Source organism: Caretta caretta, chromosome 10, assembly GCF_965140235.1.
Source record: "Caretta caretta isolate rCarCar2 chromosome 10, rCarCar1.hap1, whole genome shotgun sequence".
In the NCBI taxonomy this organism is placed as follows: Eukaryota; Metazoa; Chordata; order Testudines; family Cheloniidae; genus Caretta; species Caretta caretta.
The window spans coordinates 11,177,558-11,201,185 of NC_134215.1; the positions used below are offsets into that span (position 1 = coordinate 11,177,558).

The following is a 23,628-nucleotide window of genomic DNA, read 5'->3' on the forward strand; positions in this document are numbered from 1 at the left end:
AGAGAAACCAGGACTGCTTTTGCCCTGAAGTAATAGTAGCCTGGTAATCTGACTCAGTTTGATTGCCTAACCCACTGGTCAGAAAGGACAACTCAGGTGATTTATCAACAGGGATTCCATTGCTACATATTCTGTCATTTCCTCCTCTCAAGTTTCCCAGTTCTATAACCCCACATGGCTCAGAAGTTTAAGACACTGGCTGTCACTTGGTTTGTTGATCCATTTCAACATGTCTTCCATAGCAGCTCTGAGTGGCATCTTTGGTAATGCCAGTACCCAGCAGGTGCAACTGTGATTGCAATGTCATGTTCTTGCTAATCAGTGTCCCCAGCATGGGTAAGTGTCCAGTGTGTGATGAAAGTAACACTTACTAATTTTGATTCTGTTCACAGGAAGCTCTTAACTGAAATGATAGTGACACCTCATTCTCCTGACCGGACACAATAGGATGATGTTGCCTCCAGATAATTCTGTAACACTAGAGGACAGAATGGGTGTGGAGGGGCTGTGCTATCCATGGAGTCCCCTATGAGGAATTCTGGCTTAGCCAGAAGTGGTAGCTTTGCCTTCTTTCAAGAATTGCAGCACTTGCCCCACTCCGTGTCCGGCCCACTTGGTAGATGCTTTGGAGGTAGGCAGGACCATGGCACCACCCTTCCTCATTTCAGTTACCTTGTGCCTGTGCTCTCTTCTGTGACTTTGTCCTCTTCTGGGCCTTCTAGGTGCAGTGGGTCAACTTGGAAGAGTAAAACAGGGATGTTGGGGTTTCAAGCTTACTACTTTCTTCCTCATTCAGCTGAGCTCCCAACTGCTTCACAACCTCCAATCCACAGCATTCCCCCCGTAGTGGGTCAGCTGCCTCCTAGCACCCACTCATGACCAAAGGTCACTCTGTAGGACCCTGCCTCTGCTTCAATAAATCAACAGCACAGTTCAAAAGGTAATTAGAACACTCCCTTTATGGGATCCAGTTTATTTAGTCTTTACTCACATTGGCCCTCCAAGCCGAATTCCCAGTTCAATATCCGCCCCCCGCCTCCTTCTCTTCTTCTGGTAGGGATCTCCCAGCCCTCCTTCCAAGCACAGTCTTAATTCACCAGTGCTCAGATTTTACGTGGATGGACCTCAGCCTTCAGGCTCTGGTAGCAGGGTGTTCTTCCTGTTTTAGCAGCCTACTCCCAGTCCTCTTGGGTGGGGCAACTTCCCCTCGTTTCAGGATCTTCACTGCAAGAGTCTTTCCATCCTCTCTACTGTCTATGCACAGCTTCCTGCTGCCTTTATAGGCAGAAGGTTTAAAACAAACGCAAGGAAGTACTTCTTCACACAGCGCACAGTCAACCTGTGGAACTCATTGCCAGGAGATGTTGTGAAGGCCAAAACTATAATTGGATTGAAAAAGGAACTAGATAAGTTCATGGAGGATAGGTCCTTCAGTGGTTATTCATCAAGATGGTCAGGGATGCAACCCCATGCTCTGGGAGTCCCTCAGGCTCTGACTGCCAGATGGTGGGATTGGATGACAGGGGATGGATCACTGGATGATTGCCCTGTTCTGTTCATTCCCTTTGAAGCCTCTGGCATTGATCACTGTCATAAGACAGGATACTGAACTAGATGGACAATTGGTCTGACCCAGTATGGCCGTTCTTATGTTCTTTTATAGGTGAATCACCTCTCCTCCATCAGGCCCCATCCATGCACAGTACAGGTGGACTGGAGCAGTTCCTTTGGTATTCAGGGTTGGCTGGCACCAAGCCTCCAGCCCTAAAGGGGCAAGCCACCCTGTGACATCACCCAACAGCTCCCCGAGAACCATCTTTTCATTCAAAACTCAACTGCTGCACAGCCAGTGAGGGAAATGGAGAGACTGTTACTACACCTTGCCCCTATTTCTCTTCTCCCACACTCATCTTTCACTCTACTTTTTCCTCTTCATTATGCTGCCAGCAACTGAGAGACAGGCAGGTAAGAAATATGCTCAACTTCTCAGCTAGCTCTTCACCTCAGAAGGAGGAGGAAAAAGACACAAAGAACAATAATAGTGGAACTAATAGAGAAGGAACAAGGGGGTATGGAATAGAGATAAAGAAAGGATGAAACTGGGAGGTGGAGGAAGACAGAGGGAGTGAGAGAATGAAATTGATAGACAAGACCCAGTATTATGGTCACTAGATTGTATTTAATTTACTCATGCACTGGTTGTGGTTTTGATGTCTCCTAAATGGAAGGATGGGGGAGAGGAATGGTTGGGAGTCATGGGGTGGGGAGATAGGCAGGGGTCAAGGAAATGTGGAGTGTGGTGTATTTGAGGAGTAGTGGCAGACTGAGCACAGTATGTTGCTTACAAGCTGTTTTCTTTGGGTGCTCACACACTTAATGGTGCTGCACACACACACAAAATTAGCAACGACATCAATAGGTGGCTACACGAGCACTGCCCAGCCATAGTGAGGTTCTTTCCCACCCTCTCAGCATGACGACAGAAGAGGTATTGTAGCAGCTTTGCAATGGTGATCCAACTTCATTCTGCACTGCAGTGAGAATAGCTTAGCGATGATTGGACGAACAGCTGCAGCGCTGAGGGGGGATGGACCTTTTCCTTCTGCTGGATGGAAGAATGAATGGACAAGCCACTTCAACCCACAAGTGAGTATTGTTAATGTGGATCCAGTAATGGGAGCTGAGGATCTCTAGCTGCTGGTTTGTTTGCTGAGCAATTCATCTGGGACTATAGTCTCCAGGGAAATTAAGCTTGGTACTTGTCTGAACTCTCTAAATCCCTTGAATCCCTGAAGCAGCCTGGAGTGCAGAGAGGAAGTGGTGTCAGCATTATACTAAAGGAGAGTGCTGGAGCTAATGAGAAAGTACCAGGCTGCTCACTTTATAGGCACTTTGGGCCTGATTTTCACAAGTGCTGGGCACCTGCACATCTCACTGATGTCAGCTGGAGTGACACCTGTGTTCTCAGCTGCTCTGAACGGCCATAGGATTTTCCCCCCATCTTATTCTTTTGACTCGTTTCTTTGTGGGACATTGGTGACATCTGGTGACTGAATTGGTGAATTACATGTAATATATTAGAGTCATCCAGCCCATGGAGATAGGTCCAATGCAGCATCTCAACCCCTATAAAGAGGAAAGGTCCTGGAAGACAAAACCCCCATTAGGTCCTGCAATAGTGAGTAGAGGACAGTTTGTGACAAACTGCTATGCTCTGCTGCTCCAGATTCTTGCAGTACCTAAGTCACTGCACTTACTAAGACTAAAAGGGTTTGTTTTGGAGTGCTCACAACAGCATCATGTGTGGTTAATGTTCAGTCTGTACACTTCCAGAAAGGATGAGCTTGTTTTTAATTGTTCCCTGTACGTCTGTGCATTCAATAATTGAGAGGGGGACGAGAGGGGGGAGAAGCAACAAGATAGGGAGACATCTCTCTCTATCTTATTGAGGGTGTGTGGCTATTTATTGTTTGAGTTTGCAGCCAGAGGGTATTGGATCCCTGGCTGTTGTCAGGGAATCACAAACAGCAGGTCCAGGAGTGCTTTTTTCCACCAGTGCTTGTCCAGGAGACTGTGGCAGTTTTGTTCAGATGTAGCTCTTGCTCCTATAATCCATGCCTTTGTCACCTCAGCGCTGGATTACTGCAGTGTGCTGTACATAGAGCTACCCCTGAAGTCAATCTGGAAACTTAAACTGGAGTCTGCTTGTTGGTGGGAGAATAGGACACCAGTGCTCCATGAGCTCCATTTGCTGATTACTGCTCTCCACGGGAATTTAAATTGTTTGTCTTGACCTGTAAAACTCAACTCCAAACAGGTTGGGACCCGCCTACTTGGAAGACAGCTTCTCTCTTTGTTTTATGCTGCCACAGTTGCTATTGGAGGAAATGTTTGAGCTGGAACCCCTTGATTTGAAAGAGTTGGTACCAGGGGCAGAGCATTCTTCAGAGAGGCTCTCTCTTTTGGAATCTACCCCTCCGTTGGTCCAAAATAATGTGCTGATCATCATGGCACTTCTATTTCTCTGCTCTCATTTTGGGTGGAGGAGGATACTTGATAGAGGCTGATGGTTCTGAAAGAGGGGAGATTTGGGGGGACTGAGTTTTGTTTTGTTAGAGTTTACTAGGGTCTTAACTGCTGGTTACAATTTGTTTTGTTTTAACTTGTGTATGGAAACATATAGTTAAAGCAAACTAATAACTTTAACCTGGTTCTGTAGTGGCACTGTGAAGAGAAAAAAATGAAAAAACTCTGTCTCCTCAAATCTGGGATGACAAACACTAAAATGCCTTAATCGTAATTGTATGATTATTGCCTGGTGTCAATACAGGGCACTTAACATTCATTGGGTGCTTTCCCTGTGCATTTCTGTACATTAACATGTAACATGTCCCTTCCAACCCTGATATTCTAAGATTCTATGAATTTCTTTTAAGTCTTAACTCTACATTTCTTGCGTTGGTAATACATGGTTTTGGAGACAACTATAATTTGTTTAACTATTGTTACTGCTCTGTACTCCTAAACTTAATTCTATTTTAGAGTCTTTGTCTTGAAATATAAAAGTAAATGGTAATACAACAAGAAAGTCACAATCATGCTGTTTCAATCTGAATTTCTTCCTTTATTAGGGCCTGAGGAGTAGCCTAAGAAATAATTAAAATGTACATGAGTGTCTGCTACTCTAGATTTTGCAGAATGTTTTATCATTAGACATTTGAACATACATTGATTCTGCAGCATTATCTTTTCCTGATGTGGAGGTCACATTGTCAGATTTGCAGTTTCAGGAACCCACTTTTGATTCTAGGTGGCAGTTTAGAGATGGGTCTATTAAACATTGCTCTGCAGATTTGTTGTAATGGTTATAACATTTTGACTGAACAAAGAACTTTTGAATTGGTAGCGATACTCTCACTGTGGGACTGATCCTGCATGTATTAAAGATAGTAGGGATTTGTTCATTGACATCAAGGGCTGCTAAAGCAGGACCTAATAAACTGTGCAGTTCCTCTTAGCTCATCGCTTAATACCTTGTGCATATGTTAGCAATACTCCTCAGCTGCTCTGTGTAGGAACAAGCCCTTGTGTAGTTCCAATAATGAGACGCTCACGCATGGCTTTCAATACACCAATCCTGACCCTGTTTTCTTAATAATCTGTGTAAGGGTTTCTACTGCCATCTTAACTATACTTCTGATTTGATTTGATTTTAAATGCCGTTAACAACTCCAACTATCAACTAACAACCCCCCTAAGCAATCCAGGGAGAAAGGAGCAACATATCTGGCTTATGATTTTTTTTTTAACACAATTATTTTCCCACCACCACTGAGTTCAAAAAGCCCAACAATGAGAACATCCGTGAAACCCACACGCTGAGAGAGACAGGTTAACACCACCCTTCTTTTCCCTCCCTTTTCCCTGGGCCAACGCCTCCTCCTCCTCCTCCTTTTTATGGCCTCTCCTCTTTGCTCCGCCTCCCTATGGACTCCGCCCCTTTGTCCCTTTGTCTCTTATTGGTGCTTCTGTCCTTTACCCCGCCTCCCCTCTTGGAGCTCCTCCTCTTCTCCTCCCCCGCCGTCAGATCTTCTCCCCTTGGCCCCTCCTCCTGCCTTCCCCCGCCAACTCTCCCTTAGTGCAGCGTGTCCAGTCGGCTCTCGGCCTACGTTGATTGACACCCTGTTGCCCAATGAGGCGTAGGGTGGGCGGAGTGAAGTCCCGCCCTCGCCCCCACCCCTCACGACCAGCGCTCTCGGGGCGCCAGCCAGGCTAGTAGTAATCGAGGGTCCGGCAAGTTCGCTCCCCGCCCCGCGGCACCCCAGCGGCTGGCTGGGCCGACCTCTCCCGCGGCCGTGTCCCGTTCTCCTCAGGCATCTGACCCGCGCCCCGCCCCCCACGAGCTGAGGGGCGCCGCGGCACCAGCCCCGCCCCGGTCAGGGCCTCCGGGCCGCGCCCCGCCGGCTCCCCGCTCCCCTCCCGGCCAGCGGCTCCCTGGGCCCCACCCCTCCCCTTCGCAGCGTGCCCCCGCCGCCTCGCCCAGCCGCGCTGCGCGGGGGAATGGGCGGTCCCGGCCCTTAGCCCCCCCCCCCCTCCTCAGCTGCGGCTGCTCCGAGCGTCTGGCTGGCCGCCGCCCGCTGCTAGGGGCGCTGGTGGGGTCCCTGGGGCTGTGAGTGCCGATCCCGTCCCCAGCAGCCATGTCCGGGGTGGTGCGGACCCTGAGCCGCTGCCTGCTGCCGGCCGAAGCCACCAGCCGCGGGGAGCCGCGGCGGGAGGGCAAGGAGCGGGGCCGGGACTCGGAGCGGGAGGCGCGGCGGCGGAGCCGGGAGATCGACGCGATGCTGGCCCGGGAGCGGCGCGCCGTGCGCCGCCTGGTCAAGATCCTGCTGCTGGGCGCCGGCGAGAGCGGCAAGTCCACTTTCCTCAAGCAGATGCGGATCATCCACGGCCGCGAGTTCGACCAGAAGGCGCTGCTGGAGTTCCGGGCCATCATCTACGAGAACATGGTCAAGGTACGGGCGAGCCCCGGGCTGGGGCAGAGGGGCCGCTGGAGCCCGGGCCCGGGGGTTGACCCTGCCACAGAGAACGGGGTGTACCAGCAGCTGGAGTTCGCGCCGACCTGAGAGCCACCCCCAAGGGGATGGGGACAAGGTTGGAGGGGGGACCCCATGCAGGACAAAGGGTTACTGGGCCGATGGAGTTCCGGGCCGCCATCTGGCCCTTTGGGGCTGCTGGGGTACAGGGGTTCCATGCCACGAATGAGGGTGGCCGAAAGGTGAGTTTGCGTACAGAGCCTCCTGCGTTTCTGGATTATCATCCAAGAAGATGTTTTCAAAGGGCCCAGACACCCATGGAGGGGTTCTGGAGAGACTTCTAAGACCTGGAGGAGAAGGAGGTATAGGTGTGGCTTATGTTCTGGGAAACCGTGATGTGAACACCCTCAGAGGAGTTGGGATCCCCCATATTTGGAAGAAGCAAGTGAAAAGGAGATAAGGATCTCTCCCCTGAGGAGTGAGTGTTGAGGATCCTTTCCTGGAGGATGACCCTGAAGATGTGTGGGGGAGGTCTCCTGTATTGGTGTACATAGATTACAGGAGTTAAAAGCTGTAATTTGAGGAACATTTTTAAGAGAATAGGGGGGATCTTAACACCAAAGACCTGTGGAGATTGCCCCAAGGCCTGTCTAGGACATTATGCATGATAGCCTCAAGATTCAGAGTACCCCGAGTGCGATACTGGCGGAGAAGTTGGGCCTTCAGTCAATGCTTACATCTTTATTGTGGTGACCCCAGCACTCTGAGGCTCATGGCATGATGACTTCCTAGTGAAAGGATAGAATAGTTGCTGGAGTTCAGGGCCATGATGTACAAGAACATCCTTAAGGTGTAGAGAGCTTGGGGAAATTGACTGCCCACATCTTCTGCCTGGGGGCCTTAGGTGTTCTGCATAATAACCAGGTGGTGGTCATCTTTTAGAACAGGGGTTCTCAACCTTTTTCTTTCTGAGGTCTCTCCCAACATGCTATAAAAGTTCTATGGCCTAGCTGTGCTGTAACTGTTTTCTGCATATAAAAGCCCGGGCTTGTGTTAGGGGGTATCAAGGAGGGCAATTGCTTGGGCCCCCACACCATAGGGGGCAACACAAAGCTAAGTTGCTCAGGCTTCAGCTTCAGCCCCAGGTGCGAGGGTTCAGCACCCCAGGCTGCAGTCCCGCATGGTGGGACTTCAGCTTTCTATCCTGGGCCCTAGCGAAGCTAATGCCAGCCCTGCTTGGCAGACCCCCTGAAACCTCTTTGTGGCCCCCGTAGGGGACCACAGATTCCTGGTAGAGAACCACTGTTTTAGAACAATCCTACAGGTGCATAAAAGCTGGTCGCCAAGGGAATACAAGGAGCCCTTGTGCTCAGAAAAATAGATATATGCTGTGTACAAGGGCTATTTCCCATATTCTCCATACAAATGCAGGGCTACCAAGAGGGCTTGTTCCCCTCTGGGGAAGGGTCCCTGCCTACATTTTAAAAAAAAAAAAAAAGTCTCGCTCCTTCAAAGGTATCTGTACAGGACTTTCCTCACTTCTGCATGGACACATACTTGTGAGGAAACTTGTAGTTGCTGCAGGATTTCCTGCAAAAATCAAGGGAGGGGCCAGTGTACCATCTGAGATAAGGAAAATTGTTTCTGTGTCTTAAGATGCGCTTCCAAGGATAACCTTTTTATAACAGCGCTCTCTTTAAGTACAAGTTGAAGAAGTGACTCTTGCAGTCTAGAACTCCTTCAGAAGCTTCCGCTTCCTTCCAAACTGAATGGGAAGACCATTCATAGCTTAATTCCGCTACCTGAATTGCTTTTAAGAAGCACTACAAAAACATGAGGCAAGGCACTGAAAATGGGTGGTAGGAAGGGGAGGAAAAAAGGAGTTCCCTGTGGTATCAAGTGCCCTGGGTTGGCTTTGCACTCTACTGCAGCAGGAAGAAGTGGGCACATATAATGCACAAGGAGAGATCAGACCACAAAATCCATAGCTTGACAACTTGCTTCTCTTTCTTCCCCTAGTATTCCAGAATGGGGGAGGAGGGAGGAAAGAGAAGAGTATCACTAGGTTTCAAGTATACCCAAAAGTGAGTAGTATGAATCTTGGATTAGTGTGTTTATTTTAGTGCTACCTTAAACTGAGTTAAAATGATGGTAAAAAGCAGTGGAAATGTTTGAGGGTAGGAAAAGAAGTGGGACAGAACAGTATGAGAAACCCTAGTTATAATAACCCCTCATCCCTGGCCCCACCCCAGAGCCGTCATTCCCTCTACACCCCAACCCTTTGCCTGAGCACCCTCCTGCACCCTGAACCCCTCATCCGCAGCCCCAGCCTTGAGCCCCCTCCCACACCTTGAACCCCTCATCCCCGACCCCACCCCAGAGCCCTAGCTCTGAGCTCCCTCCTGCACCCTGAACCCCTCATCCACAGCCCCAGCCCAGAGCCTTCATCCCCATGCACCCCAAACCTCTGCCCCAGCCCTGAGCCCCCTTCCACACTTCAAACCCCTTGGCCCCACCCCCACCCCATGAATTTTGTTATGTGCACCAATATGAAGGTGATGCGTCACACACCACCTCCATATTGGTGCACATAAAATTTATTCCACACACGGACATAAAAAATTAGAGGGAATACTGTTTCAAACTAATGTAACCATCCATTAACTCTAAATGGAAATACCTAGATCATCTAAACAATATTGCAAACAGTAGATCTTAAACGTGAATTAAGTGAATTTAAACAACTGGTCTTGTGCTCCACTATTTAAGCATTTTTAACATTATAAAATATTAATTCTGCTTGACCCTATTGCTGACAGTTGAACTGCATTTTAGCTCCTCTTTCCTCACTATTTGTCAGCATTATCAAAGAGCAGTTCTGTTAAAGCTTCTAGAGTTTTGGGATCTCTGCTAGAAATGTAGTGTAAATATCTTGGATTAAGTGGTCACCTTTTATTCCCCAATATGATTAAATTTCTCTCTGAAAGAGAATAGATTACGCCCTCCTGATGGTTTGCATTGTGTTCTTTCTAAAGTGCCTCTTACAGTAGTACTTGGTCATTTTATATGGATTAAAGAAAATGGCATGAATTGGTGCAGGTAGTTTGTCATATTGACTCTGATGTGAACTGGTTTGTTTCCTTTATTACTAACACTCCCACTTCTTTCTTTCTGACTTCACAGCCTCTTACTTTTCCTGTATCTTGTGGCAAATTAAGCATGAATGCACGGTTCTTAGACTTCTGCTTTTGGGAGGCACGGTTTAAAAACAAAATGCTGAAATAAGTAAACCTGTGATCCAAAATTTACTTTTCCATATAGTACAGGTGACGGTTCAGAGCCTTGCTAGCTTTTTCTGGCATTGTGGGGCAATCTTCAAATATGTTAGTCTTGCTTTGGTTTAAAGTAAATAAATAATCACTGGTTAACTAGGGTTTTGCTTGTTAATCAAGGCTAAGTTTCAAAGTAATTTTGAAACTTTTTGATGATTGAAGTGAAAAGCAGTAGTGTTAATGTTCTGCTTTGAGTACACAGACTCCATTACTTCAGCACACCCACCTGGAAGTGGAAAATGGAGAGTACAGGAGTAACTGCTGTGGTGTGTTTTTTAAAGAAGAATCTCAAATGTATGGAGAGACTGAGGAAGTCTTTGCATGTTGCAAGTTTCAGATCTGGTGAATGGCTGCTGCTATTCTGTAAAAATGTTTGTTGGAGTTCCGATCTGAGTGTCAAAGAACAAACTGAATAACTACTCTTCAAACATAAAATAACTACTCCCATTCTTGCTCCCTCTGACTACAATTAATGAAGGTTTAGGGACTTCTGGCTGTACTGGGACCTGGTGAGTTATAACTCCGATGTTCCTTGTGTACGTTTGTTGCTATTTTCTATTTGTTTTTGACTATTAAAATAGAGCACCACAAAAGTGGAAATGAACCAGGCTTCACTGCCTGACAAAACAATTAAAATTACCCACTAACACCGAAGCAATGCCTGTCCCAGCACATGTGATTACTTCGAACAGAAATCTAACAGTTAAATTCAGCTTTAGAAAAAGCATAAAGTGTAATCTGTGGAGCTTTTTCAAATTAGTGTCCGTATTGAAATGGACCAAACCAATTAAAGCTGTAAGGAGCACTGAGTGATTTTTTTTTTTTTTCAATCCACAACCTGAATAATTTGAAAGTGACTGAAAAATTCATATTTGAGTAGGAAGGGACTCCAGAGAAACTGTTGTTAGAAACTCCAATCCATAACTTAAGTTGTGGACTTTGAATAGAAAAGTTCTAGGATGCTGTATAGATGTGCACTCTCCTTATGACTGCACAAGCAGAAAGGTTTGTGCTTGATCAGAGGTTTATCTGAAACACATACAAATTTTATGTGGCAATAGAAAGGGTGGAGTTGGAGAATACCGTTGCATTCAGTTGTAAATTGTACTTATGTGAGCAAGCTGATTGTTCTCCTTGGACACACTTGGCCCTTATTAGTTTGGGAATCCAGGGAGAAATGTCATCTCGTTATTGGGAATTCCACAAGCTGCTGTGGTCTTGATCCACAATGTTTTGGGTTTGCACATGAGTGAATTCAGTAACCTGTGAGGGAATAGTAATACTTGACCTTCAATAGTCTTTCACTGTTGAGGTAAAATATTCTGGGTATTGATTCTTGATTAGCGGTTTTTTGATTTGTAGTAGGTGTGGTTGATTCTTGATTAGTCTGTCACGGGACAATATCATTTTCTTCTCGATCGTGACAGCTGCACACCTCAAAGGACTGATGTGGTTCTATTACAACAGTCTTATCTATTGAATTTTCTTACATTAAAGCTGACTTTGTAATTAAAGAAAATTCAGTAGATAAGTGCTGTAAAAGAACTGTCAGCCCTTGGAAGTATGCATGTGGCTTTGTAATTAATTAGACCGTACACTGTATGATTGAATTGGTACTTAATTAGTGTTATCTTCAGTCCACTCTCAATATGTCTTCAAGATATGGATCCTTTTGTAATAAAACTACCTGCATCATTACCACCTTTACTCCTGACTTAACTGTAGAGGACCATTGTTGTTGAAATTTGTTTCCGGGTGCCCTTTGCAATGCACTTGGAATAGAATCAGTACGACACTTAATAAATTTCACAATGCAAAATAACTGTAATAAATCCCATCAACCCTAAGTAGATCTGGATAGTTTCTTGTTTGGGTCAGGAGGGAAGTGGTCAGTGTAACTGCCTACATCATGGCTGACAGGATAATGAATACCATCAACAGTTACTATCGATGCTTATTTCTTTGATAAATATTCACTCTTGATCCAAAATAGCATTCGGTGAACCCATATGGTTCTCACAGAACATGATTAGTCTTTGGAGAGTAAAGACACAAACCTTGACATTTTCCAGTCTTCGCCTCACATTTAATTTTTTTAAACCACTTGGGAATACAGAAGGTGGAGAAATCACCCGTATACCTAATTACAGTTCAAACAGATTCTCTAGCCATTGAAATACGCTTGAGTGATGACTAGAATCGCTGCCATTAGCATACAGAATATGAACTTGAGACCCCAGGGACTTCCTGTGCATGTGATAATTCATTTGTTGGTTTTCTGGGGGAGGGGAGATTTGGATGCCTAAATAAGGAATGTCTATACAGGCTCTAAGCACCCCTTCTGTAAATTACAGAAACAAAATTAAAGAGCCACAGCTCTTTTAGCAAATCTGTTTAATCTCAAAAGCCTGTGTTTGTATCATTCCATGCAAATAGAAACACCTGGCATTGTGCTCTAAAGGTCAACAGACCTGGGCTATCTTGGAGTGGGGGAAGGAGAGACTTTGTTCTAGAGCCACCAGCAGTCCCCCTCCCTTTCAGATCAAGAGTTCATGTTGATATTATTGCCACCCCAAAATGTTCAAAACTCATGAGTCAGGCTCACCAAAAAATCATGATTGGCTTTAAGATCATGAGATTATGTAAAAAATAATAGATGTGGTGGTCTTTTTATTTGCCTTCTGCTTTTTGAGCCTTTAGAATACACTGGGGTCTCTCACACTGAAGCTTTTTTCACAGCCACGAGAGTTAGAAACTTACTTTTTCTTAAGAATGAAGGCTGGAATCATCACATATTTGCTTGAGTCCAGGAGCTGGGGATTTAAAGAAAACAATAATTATGAGACTCATGACAAAATCATGAGAGTTGGCAACACTGTATGCACCTCTGCTGATTGCAACTATGGCAGTATAGTATGAGGGGAGGGATGGTCTCAATCCACTTCATAGATCAGAATCAACACATTATGCTCAGAACACTAGAAGCTGCTTCAGCAATGTTCAACACATTAGCCAATTATGCGCTAAAGGTCAGTCATAAGTTCATAGCACTTGATCTGTAAAGATCTAAATTAAATGAAAAAACTACTAACATAATTCGGAAAGTTCTCAAAGGGCTTGTGCCAACCTGCACTTCTGGGTTCAGCAGTCACTCTACCTTGAATTCTAGTTGCAAGCTTCATTTGCAGCAAGAAGTTTTTGTTCTGCTGCATCTCTCCGTCTCATTGGATTATTTTGGAGACAAGAAGTCTTTTCACAGTTTGCAGACAAGCAGACGTCACTGCTGCTACAAATACAGAGATTCCGCAGCTAATCCAAATGTTTCTTAATGTTTGTGTTCCTGTGGACTAAGTAAATGACACTTTCCTTTGTTCATATATTTTATTTGGCAGTCTGGAAGAGTAGTCATCTTTACTGTTTACCCTGCTCTCACCTGGGTAGCACTGGATTAAGTATTTACATATATTATCCTTCCACCATTCAAATAAAGTACTTGATGTAAGTTTCATGTTGAAGGTGAGGTAAGACTCAAATGCTAAAAGATCTTTCTGGCATTTTGGGGTATATCTCTTGTACTGAGTAACACTTCCATTCTCTAGAAGACTGTAATATTTTCTCCTCATAAATTACTACTTTTTCTATAGCAATCAAGAGTAAAACATCTATTTGGCTAAGTTTTAGCTATAAAAAAATTGAAGTTAATGGTATTGTCTATTCCTTTCTGATTCAAACACTCCATTAAATGAGGTAGCTGTATTTTAAACACTCCATTGGTGTGTTCTATGGAAAAAGCTTGTGAATTTTAACTCAGAGTGAATTCAGGAATTCAAGCAACTGCTTCAGAACACTAAATCACCAAAAATGCTTAATTTGTTACAAAATACTGTTTACCAAACACTTCATTAGTTTTTAATATAATACAGCATGGGGAAAATGAGTCTAGTCTGAAAACTACAGCAGTTCTTTTCTTCATGGTGAAGACCAGTGTTTCAGTGAGTGATTTTGCTGAGATAAGGTGGATGAGGTAATATCTTTTATGGGACCGTCTTCTGTTGGTGAGAGAGAGAGAGATGCTTTCAGGCTTACACAGAGCTCTTCTTTGGGTCTGGGGAAGTACAGCTCTATGGAAGAACAAAAGCTTCTCTCTCTTTGTCAACAGAAGTTGGTCTAATAAGAGATTAATTCACCCAACTTGTGTCTGGTATCCTGGGACTGACATGGCTACAGCAACATTGCATACAGTGATGATGTTGCTGACAGTCACAGTATTGTCAATATCAAGAGAACAAAAATAATGAGATTTTAAAAACATAATGTTTTTTTCAGTCTGTCTTTTTAACTGTCCTCTACCAATTCATTTGTGGTGGTAGTAGGTTGAAAACTCACTCCTAAAATGCACACTTCTCCATGGCTGCTCAGATGGAGACTCCACTTACCCTCACTCCCAAGATAAGGGAACTGCCATCCATTTCCTGTTACTCTCCCCTCCTAGTTGATTCCCTTTGATAAAAGAACAGCTGGATGGTAAGTAGTTTGAGAACAACTGGCTTAATGCATCATGATTCACACTCATACATAAACTTATTACTTTTAGGGTTGATGAGTTGGAGATAAAGATACAAAAACTTAGTCATATCAGTGATATTACAGTACAGACTATGGAATTGGTTTAGTCTTTTGTAAGAAGGCACACTTCCCTGCTTCTCTCCTCTCTCCCACTTCTCTGCCAGAGATGGGTAGCACTCCCACATTCTTCCGGACCCCGCTCCACTCGTTTCCACACCCCATTCCCCTGCAGCCCCTTAATTTGCCTCCTGGTCTTCCTCATTCTCCCTGTCTACCTTGTACAGTGTGTCTGCTGCTTCTCACAGTCCCTGTGTCCTGTCTAGACCACTGAACCATAGAGTTGTAGCCATTTTGCACATGGGCATGACTTCAGTCTCATTGAAAACAGTAGGATTTGGCAGTTTCATTGCCTCATGCAGATTGACTGTAATGAAGTGGCAGCCATCTTGCTGGTGTCAGCCCCATTCACAGCAATAGGAGATGGTGGCCATTTTGAATGAGTGAAAACTCATCAGTTGGCAACCTTTCTTCACCATGTTTTCATGAGATGGGTTTTTTTTTAAAAAAAAAACCTCATGGCTAGAGTCACGATGAAATCATAAGAGTTGGCAGAACTGCATTCATTTGTCACATCAGTTCCTAAATGTAGAATATACTACCTTGAATGGTGTAGTATAAACTATTGGCCATCTACAGTTTTTTTGTATGAGGTCTGACAACTTTTTTTTTAAATAGCTAAAAGCCTGGAGAAGGTTATTGCTTCACTGCTTCACATGTAGCTTGCTTACATTCTGTTGCCCATCCATTGTAATGTAGGGAAATGAATCATGTTGCTAATTACAAGGGAACTGAAATGCATTTGAAGTGGCTCCTTAAGACAATTCTTAGGTCAGATAGAGCAAACTTTACTAATGTTCAGTTATGTAGAACTCTGGATAGTATTTCATGTTAGTAGACTTAGGTGCTTGAGTAGAACCATCAGGTTGGTGGTATTGAGTTGTTTGGTTCTTCCCATGTCCATGCTGATTTCACGGACATGAGCTGGTGGTTGCCAAAAATGCTTTATTTTCCTCTGTAGTACTTACCTCTGCTTCCCTCACCTTTATAATCACAGCCTATCTGTCGGGCTGTCTTCAGCAAGATATGTGATCTTTTGGGATAATGAAAGACTTCATCCAACGGAATACACAATTATCTTAAACGCTATGGTTTTTTTCCTTTGTTACAGCTAAGAATTAACTTTTCATGTGAAAGGTGTCTGTCTAAAACATTTCAGTAGGTATCTCAAAACAGTGTAACAATCTTTCCTTTCTACCAAATTAATTAATTACTTTTTAAAATAAACATTTTGCTCTGTTATTATCTAAAGAAATGTGATCAGTGCGTAACTTAAAAAAAACTCCTCTTTTCTGAGAGAGGGAACTTGCCTTGCAAGTAGAAATAATCCTTTTTTTCCATGCTAATGGTCATAGCAAAATAAAGAAACTGTTTTTCATCTTTCTGCGATTTATGGAAGGCACCATCTCGTGAATTTGGATTTTTGTTGGTGAACTGGTGTGCATGACAATAGGCAAGATAAAGTCCTGATTTCAGCCTCCCGTGTGTTACTGTAATACAAATACTAATAATGAAATTTTAGCTGTCAGGAGTATAACTAAAATGTTACAAAACAAGCTTTTTTGGCTCGGGTTAGTACTGTAGCTTGGAAAATCAAACTAGATCCTACTTTTAACTAGTCCTGTGCTATCTACTACAAATGACCAAAAAAAGGCTTTTTAAAATAAAGCCCATAGGCAGCAGCAAACAGTCTGCCTCCAGGGCATTCATAGTTTGCATGTTGTATTCTAATATCTGCAACATAAGCAAATTCAAACTTGGGATGGATCACAAATAGATGAGGATTAAAATAAACTAGAGAAGTTGGCTGACACAAAGCTCTGCAAATTCTAGTTCAAGCAGTTTGGCTATAGATCCTATTGTTTTATTTACTACGTGGAAACCTTTATAACTGTAATAGATATTAAAAGGTCAAATCCTGAATATACTATTAAGTAGTCTGCTTTTAACTTATGAAATGTTAAATTCCTTTATTAGCTATCTGCTTGTGTAGTCCTCATTCTCTGTAAATACATTGATACTTTTATTGAATTACGTGTACAGGGAAACCATGCGAAAGAGCAGTTGTCTTCAGTGACCCATGATGGCCTGGGAATTTCAATTACACTTTTCTTCCGTACTTGAAAATGAGGACCTCATTTTAGATTGTATAAAACTACTGGTTCTTCAAGTACAGTATTTGAATTAATAGGGCAATGCTTTCTCACACTGGCTGTACTAAAAATGGGTTTACTAGGGTTCAGATGATCAAAAGTTGTCTGCAGTCAGTCAATCTTTTTTTTTTTTAGACTTTATTTGGAGTTGATGCTTAATGGCTCCTTTAAGGCAGTGGTTCTTAACCTTTACAGACTACTGTACCCCCTTGAGGAGACTGATTTGGCTTGCATACCCCACATGTTATCTCACTTAAAAACAACTTGCTTACAGAATGAAACCTAAAAATACAAAAGTTTCAGCACACTATGCTTGCTTGAAAACTTGCTTGCTTTCTCGTTTTTACTGTATAATTATAAATTGTTACCCCAGGTTGAGAAACACTGATATAGTATATAGAGCAGTAAAACATTTCACTGTATGAAATTTTAGTTTGTACGGACTTTGCTACTGATTTTCATGTAGCCTGTTGTAAAACTAGGTTAATATCTAGCTGATATTAACCCCCCAGAAGACCTCTGTGTACCCCCAGAGGTATGCAGACTGCTGGTTGAAAACCACTGCTTTAAGGGATAGCACCATGACAAGAACACAAACTAAACTCTCCAGAGCAAGGAAGAAATGGAATGTTGTTGCTGAGGGTGATGGCAGAGGTAACAGCATCTTGGAGGGCTCTTGAAAGCTCAGCCAGCGAAGATCTGGAAGAGACAGACAAGGGGTCACTCTATGATTGCCTTGACAAAGGACAGTGTTATATGATCTTTAGATGCATTCCAGAGTGGTGAGGATTTCTTATGGTTTAATTTTGGTGTTCCTTATCTTGAACTTTATTGAGTTGAGAGGGCCAGGTTATGTAAGAATTTTTAAAACTTGTAAAAGTGGTAAATAGCCACTTTTTATAAGTATTTTGGAGTACAGCAAATCTGCATTCTCTCAGACATAGCTGTCAAATGAACAAAAATGTCTAAATGAGATCTCTCCTTACATTTGGGAAGATGAACTTTGTGGTTCACTTGCTTCTGAGCTTGAAAGTAGGGAATTGTAACTTTCTGTGGTAATGCTGACCCACTGCATTGATACTAGAAAGCATCTTTATGCCTCCTAATTCTCCTTTTATGTATGGTATACCAGTACAAACTCCCAGCAAGTTGTTGTTTATGTAACTAGATGGATCCCAATTGCTATTTCCTCACTAACACTTTTGGGGACAAATTGGGAGTTCTTGCGTCCCCTCACAAATGACTAAATCTAAAGGTAGATTTTCCTTTCACAAGGCTTTGTTTGGAAATAGTAAAACACAACTGAACAACTAAGTTATAGAAAAACAGACTAACTGGATCCAGTAGAAATTCTTAGTTCTTCATTAGATTGCAGCGCCTTCAAGGCAGTGATATCGTCTCAATATCCACAAGTCTGTGCAATTTGTGTAATGCAAACACACCTGTTAAACGTTTGATTTAATATACTTAAGCCATAAAATAGATAGAAAATGCCTTTTTTGAAACATAAGGAGGTTCTCAAGTCTCAGGGTTTGTCTACACAACGAAATTAGGTCGATTTTATAGAAGTCTATTGGTAGAAATTGATTTTATACAGTCGATTGTTTGTCCCCACTAAGCTCATTAAGTCGGCGGAGTGCGTCCTCAATCCCATGGCGAGCATCGACTTACAGAGTGGTGCACTATTGGTAGCTATCCCACAGTTCACGCAGTCTCCGCTGCCCATTGGAATTCTGGGTTCAGCTCCCAATGCCTGAAGTGGCAAAAACATTGTCGTGGGTGGTTTTGGGTACATGTCGTCAGTCGCCCCTTCCTCCCTCTCTCCGTGAAAGCAACGGCAGACAATTGTTTCATGCCTTTTTTCCTGGGGACGCCATACCACGGCAAGCATGGAGTCCGCTCAGCTCACTGCTGCTGTTGTGAGTATTGTAAACACCTCGCACATTATCCTGGAGTATGTGCAGCAGTGAGCTAAGAGGCACCAGCACAAGGACGACTGTGGTGAGGACATGTACACAGATGTTCCTGAAAGCATGGGCGGTGGCAGTGGAGCTGGTTGATACAGTAGAACGCCAATTCTGGGCCTGGCAAACAAGCACAGACTGGTGGGGCCGCATAGTGTTGCAGGTATGGGATGATTCAGAGTGGCTGCGAAACTTTCACATATGTAAGGCCACTTTCCTTGAACTTTGTGAGTTGCTTTCCCCCGCCTTGAAGCAAGATGAGAGCTACCCTGACAGTTGAGAAGCGAGTGGCGATAGCCCTGTGGAAGCTTGCAACGCCTGACCTCTACCGGTCAGTCGGTAATCAGTTTGGAGTGGGCAAGTCTACTGTGGGGGCTGCTGTCATCCAAGTAGCCAATGCAATCACTGACCTGCTGCTATCAAGGGTAGTGACTCTGGGAAATGTGCAGGTCATAGTGGATGGCTTTGCTGCAACTGGATTCCCTAACTTTGGTGGGGTGATAGACGGAACCTATATCCCTATCCTGGCACCGGACCACCTTGCCAACCAGTTTGTAAATCACAAGGGGTACTTCTCAATGGTGTTGCAAACACTGGTGGATCACATGGGACATTTCACCGACATCAATGTAGGATGGCCGGGAAAGGTGCATGACGCTTGCATCTTTAGGAACTCTGGGCTGTTCGAGCAGTTGCAAGAAGGGACTTACTTCCCAGACGAGAAAATAACCGTTGGGGATGTTGAAATGCCAATAGTTATCTTTGGGGACCCAGCCTACCCCTTGCACCCATGGCTCATGAAGCTGTACACAGGCAGCCTGGACAGTAGTAAGGAGCAGTTCAGCTATAGGCTAAGCAAGTGCAGAATGGTGGTAGAATGTGCCTTTGGATGTGTAAAAGCTCCCTGACGCTGTTTGCTGACTAGGTTAGACCTCAGCACAACCAACATTCCCATTGTTATTGCTGCTTGCTGTGTGCTTCATAATATCTGTGAGAGTAAGGGGGAGACGTTTATGGCAGGGTGGGAGGTTGAGGCAGATCGCCTGGCGTCCGATTTTGAGCAGCCAGACACCAGGGCAATTCGAACGCAGCTAGGCGTGCTGCACATCAGAGAGGATTGAAAACCAGTTTCATGACTGGCCAGGCTACGGTGTGACAGTTGTGTGTGTTTCTCCTTGCTGCAAACCCGCCCCCTTTGTTGATTTTAATTCCCTGTAAGCCAACCACCCTCCCCCCCTTCAATCACAGCTGGCAAAGGAAATAAAAAAGTGTTCTTTCTTTATTAATTAAAAAAAAAAAGTGAGATAACTGACAAGGTAGCCTGGGTGGGGTGGGGTGCGGGAGGAGGGAAGGACAAGGCCACATGGCTTATTGTAGCCACACTACAAATCAAAACTGTTTGAATGACAGCCTTCTGTTGCTTGGGCCATCCTCTGGAGTGGAGTGGCTGGGTGCCCAGAGCTGCTGTGCGCGCCCCCGCATTCTTGGGCATCTGGGTGAGGAAGATATGGAACTTGGGGACAAGGGCAGGCCGTTGTACAATAGATGCAGCAGGGATCTGTGCTCTTGTTGACTTTCCTGCAGCTCCAACAGATGCTTCATCATATCCATTTGATCCCCCATTAGCCTCAGCATCACCTTCTGCCTCTGCTCTTCACACTCACTTAATGCTTTCCTGGCCTCTGCCACTGAATGCCTCCATGTATTAAGCTGTGCCCTATCAGTGCGGAAAACATGTCATTGTGAGTGCGTGTTTTTGTTTTGTTTTTTTTTCCGCCTTCTAATCTGCGATAACCTCAGGGACGGAGATGATAGGGAGAGCATAGAAACATTTGCACCTGGGGGGAGACAAACTATATATAGGGCTATGATTCCTATTAAAGTAACTTTCCTGTTGGCCATCAGATTGTTCAGGAGATTTCAGTTTTGGGATCTTTATCCAAGTGGGATCCTTATGTGAGGTTTTGTCCAAATGAAGTGTGTCTCTGACTTGCACCAGTATTTCTGCCTCACAAATAAATTAAGGGTTTTTACATAAGTCAGCCTGTTTTCCTTCTTTATGTTCGAAGCCCTTCCACACCCAGGAGAAACAGTTGCACACTTTAGGTGTAGACTGAGCATTCAAATTCTGGTTAGGCAAAACTAATCATTTATTCCATTTTTAGGATTATACGGGGGACCTAAAGTGGTATAAAGCAACTATATTCACTCTTTCCAGATGGATAAACTCAGGAGTTCTTCAAGCCCATATACAGTTTATAAATATCTTCCATTTCAGTGAGGGCTCACTCATTGAGGCACATGGCTTCTTCCTGGGCTTAAAAGTACAGAGTTCAAGGAATTGTGCCATTCCTTCACCAACTGGTATAAATTACATGTGTTGTGTTCATCTGATACGACGTTTGGACAAAAGGTTCTGCAGTATTTCTCTTGATTCTCCTTCTTTAAAATCCTTGAGATGGGAGGGAAATGTGATTTCATTCTTTGTGAAAACTTATTCTACTGGTTACTTTCCAGTTGTAATGGTTCAAGGGGCAACAGGTTCCCAAGAGAGGAGAGGTAAAAATATTACTTATAATTTTTGTCTTCTCTGAAGTGGGCACCTGGTGCTCCATGACACTTAACCTGGGGCATCACTTAACTTGAATAATTTCCAGTTGATGGGGAAATCTCAGTCCTTCCCTTCCCATTCACTCCCATTCTCTTATTTGTTTCTCTAGGGAGATGGAGGAATCTTGGGATTGGATTCCCTCTTATTGGGATCTTGCTTTGTCTTAAATCTTAGTCTTCGCTTATTACATTGTGAGTGAATATATACATCAAAGAAAGTATACAGGTGAAGATATGGTTAATTGTTCATTTTAATTGCAGTTTAGTCTGCCTTTTTCATCTGTGGCAGATGAGTAGGTAGCTAGAGGCAAGCCAGTTCTCTGAACAGCTCCTCTCTCCAGCTCCAGTGTCGTACCAGCATGAGAAGGGGAGTGTGGGTGGGACGAGGGAGCCTCTCTGTGGCTGGTTGATGAGGAGGAAGAATACGGTCATAGTGGATCATAGACCACCACGTTCTACTTTAAAGAAGGCAACGTTACAGGTAGATAGAAATGTACCTATCTTTAAGACTCTGTACAAGTAGGAATAAATGGGTATATAGACTAAACTCCACTTGTGCCCCAGAGATAGTTACTGTAGTAAAGAAAATACTTTAAAAGGGGGTGGCCTGTTGTGCCATACAGAGAAAATCTGACTCCCTTTCTCTTATGTTGCATTTGTCCTATATTTGTTTCTGAAATTCCATCTTTGTGGAGGAAAAAAGTTGCAGAAGTGATAGGATTGCAGTGACTAGGTGTTACTCTTCTGTCCATCTTGACAGTAGTCTTATCTTGGCTGACTCTTTGTATTAAGTGTCTGAGCAGCCTATTGCTTGATCTAAAATGACCTCAAGTTTATAACCATCAGTCTAAAGCTTCTATCCTAACAAAAGCTATATCTACACTACAGCCGGGGTCGATGCTCTGAGATCCATCCACTGGTGGTTGATGTAGTGGGTCTAGTGAAGACCCACCATATCGACAGCAGATTGCTCTCCAGTTGACCCCTGTACTCTACCCCTGATGAGAAGAGTAAAGTAAGTCGATGGGAGTTTCTCCCATCGACCCCCCGCAGTGTAGACCCTGTGATAACTCAACCTAAGATACGTTGACTCCAGCTATGTTGGTTGTTTTTTATTTAAAAATTTTTAAAGCACTTAAGAATCATTTTCAAAAGTGACTTAAGTTCCATCGACTTTTCATTTGGACTTTGGAGCCTGAAGTCACTTATAAATTGGTTAGTGTCTAAGGTGCCACAAGTACTCCTTTTCTTTTTGTGAATACAGACTAACACGGCTGTTACTCTGAAACCTGTTATTTGCACTTGAAAATCTTGTCCCAGGTTACCGAACTTGTCAGTTTGGGAAGCATCTATGGATGAATCTGAAACTGGTGTAATGGTCACATTTGTTAGGCGACAGTTGCAAAACATCTCCACGTCGGCTATCAGGCTGTTTTCCAAACAGATAGGGAAACTTAACTAGAATAAACTCCACTTCTTTGGTATTTTTGTATATGTGGAATCAGGAAAAATCAGAGCTGACCATTGTATGGAAATAAAATGTATATCAGACATTTAAAAAATTTTACAAAATACTGAAGTTGTGATGTTGATGGGAATTCCCATTATCTTGTAAGCAGCTGTTGTAACATCATTTAGCCATTCATTGGAGAGAGCCTTAAGGAAATGCTGAAGCAATGAGATGGGTAAAGGTTGAAACTGTTTTAAAATTGTAAGATAGAGAAGCTAGATAGTAAAGGGCTGAGTGAGATGGTTCTGGAGAGCTGGAGCCTAAGCAGGTGAAAAATCAGAGCTGGCTTGCATGGGCTGGAGCACTACATGCATATTTGCAACCAAACTTAAAGAGATGTGGAAGATAGAAATGGTAACAACTGATGTGATTGTATTTTGGATAGCTTCCCTGGAGAACAGCCCAAATAACCATTCCTCTTTAAAAAAACAAAAACAACCCCCAAACATTGCTCTGCATATTGATAGACAATAAAACACAACCTTGACGTTAAGTCCAAAAATAGCAGTTTTCCACTGGTCAGTACAAAACCAGTTCTGAAAAAAAAATAGTAGTGACTTTGAATTCCTCCCAGAGTGGTACTTTTGCGTAAGTGATTAGTTTTAAAGAATGTGTAGAGTCTGTGCAATTCTGAAAGATAGCCTTGTATATTCTGTTGTCGTCTTTATTCTTAGTTATGGTGAGAGCTTCAAATACAGTAACAGTGAGGGGGTGAATTAACTATTTGGAAATGAAAATAGGCTTTTCAGCTTTGGGTCAGTCCAATAAATCAAAATCCTAAATGCATATCTTTAGTACCTCATTTTGAGGATATAAATGGTGAATTGTACTCTGTGCTTGGTG

The 23,628-nt window shown here is 43.7% G+C and overlaps 1 protein-coding gene across 1 annotated transcript in view; it reads left to right on the forward strand.

Annotated features, from left to right (window-relative positions):
* The first annotated feature begins 5,771 nt into the window (after positions 1-5,771).
* Positions 5,772-23,628, forward strand: part of GNA12 (G protein subunit alpha 12) — a 74,230-nt gene continuing 56,373 nt past the window's right edge. The window contains exon 1 of the mRNA XM_048866854.2: positions 5,772-6,512. Coding sequence (XP_048722811.1) covers positions 6,198-6,512 — 315 coding nt within the window. The 5' untranslated portion in view covers positions 5,772-6,197. The remainder of the gene's footprint in view (positions 6,513-23,628) is intronic.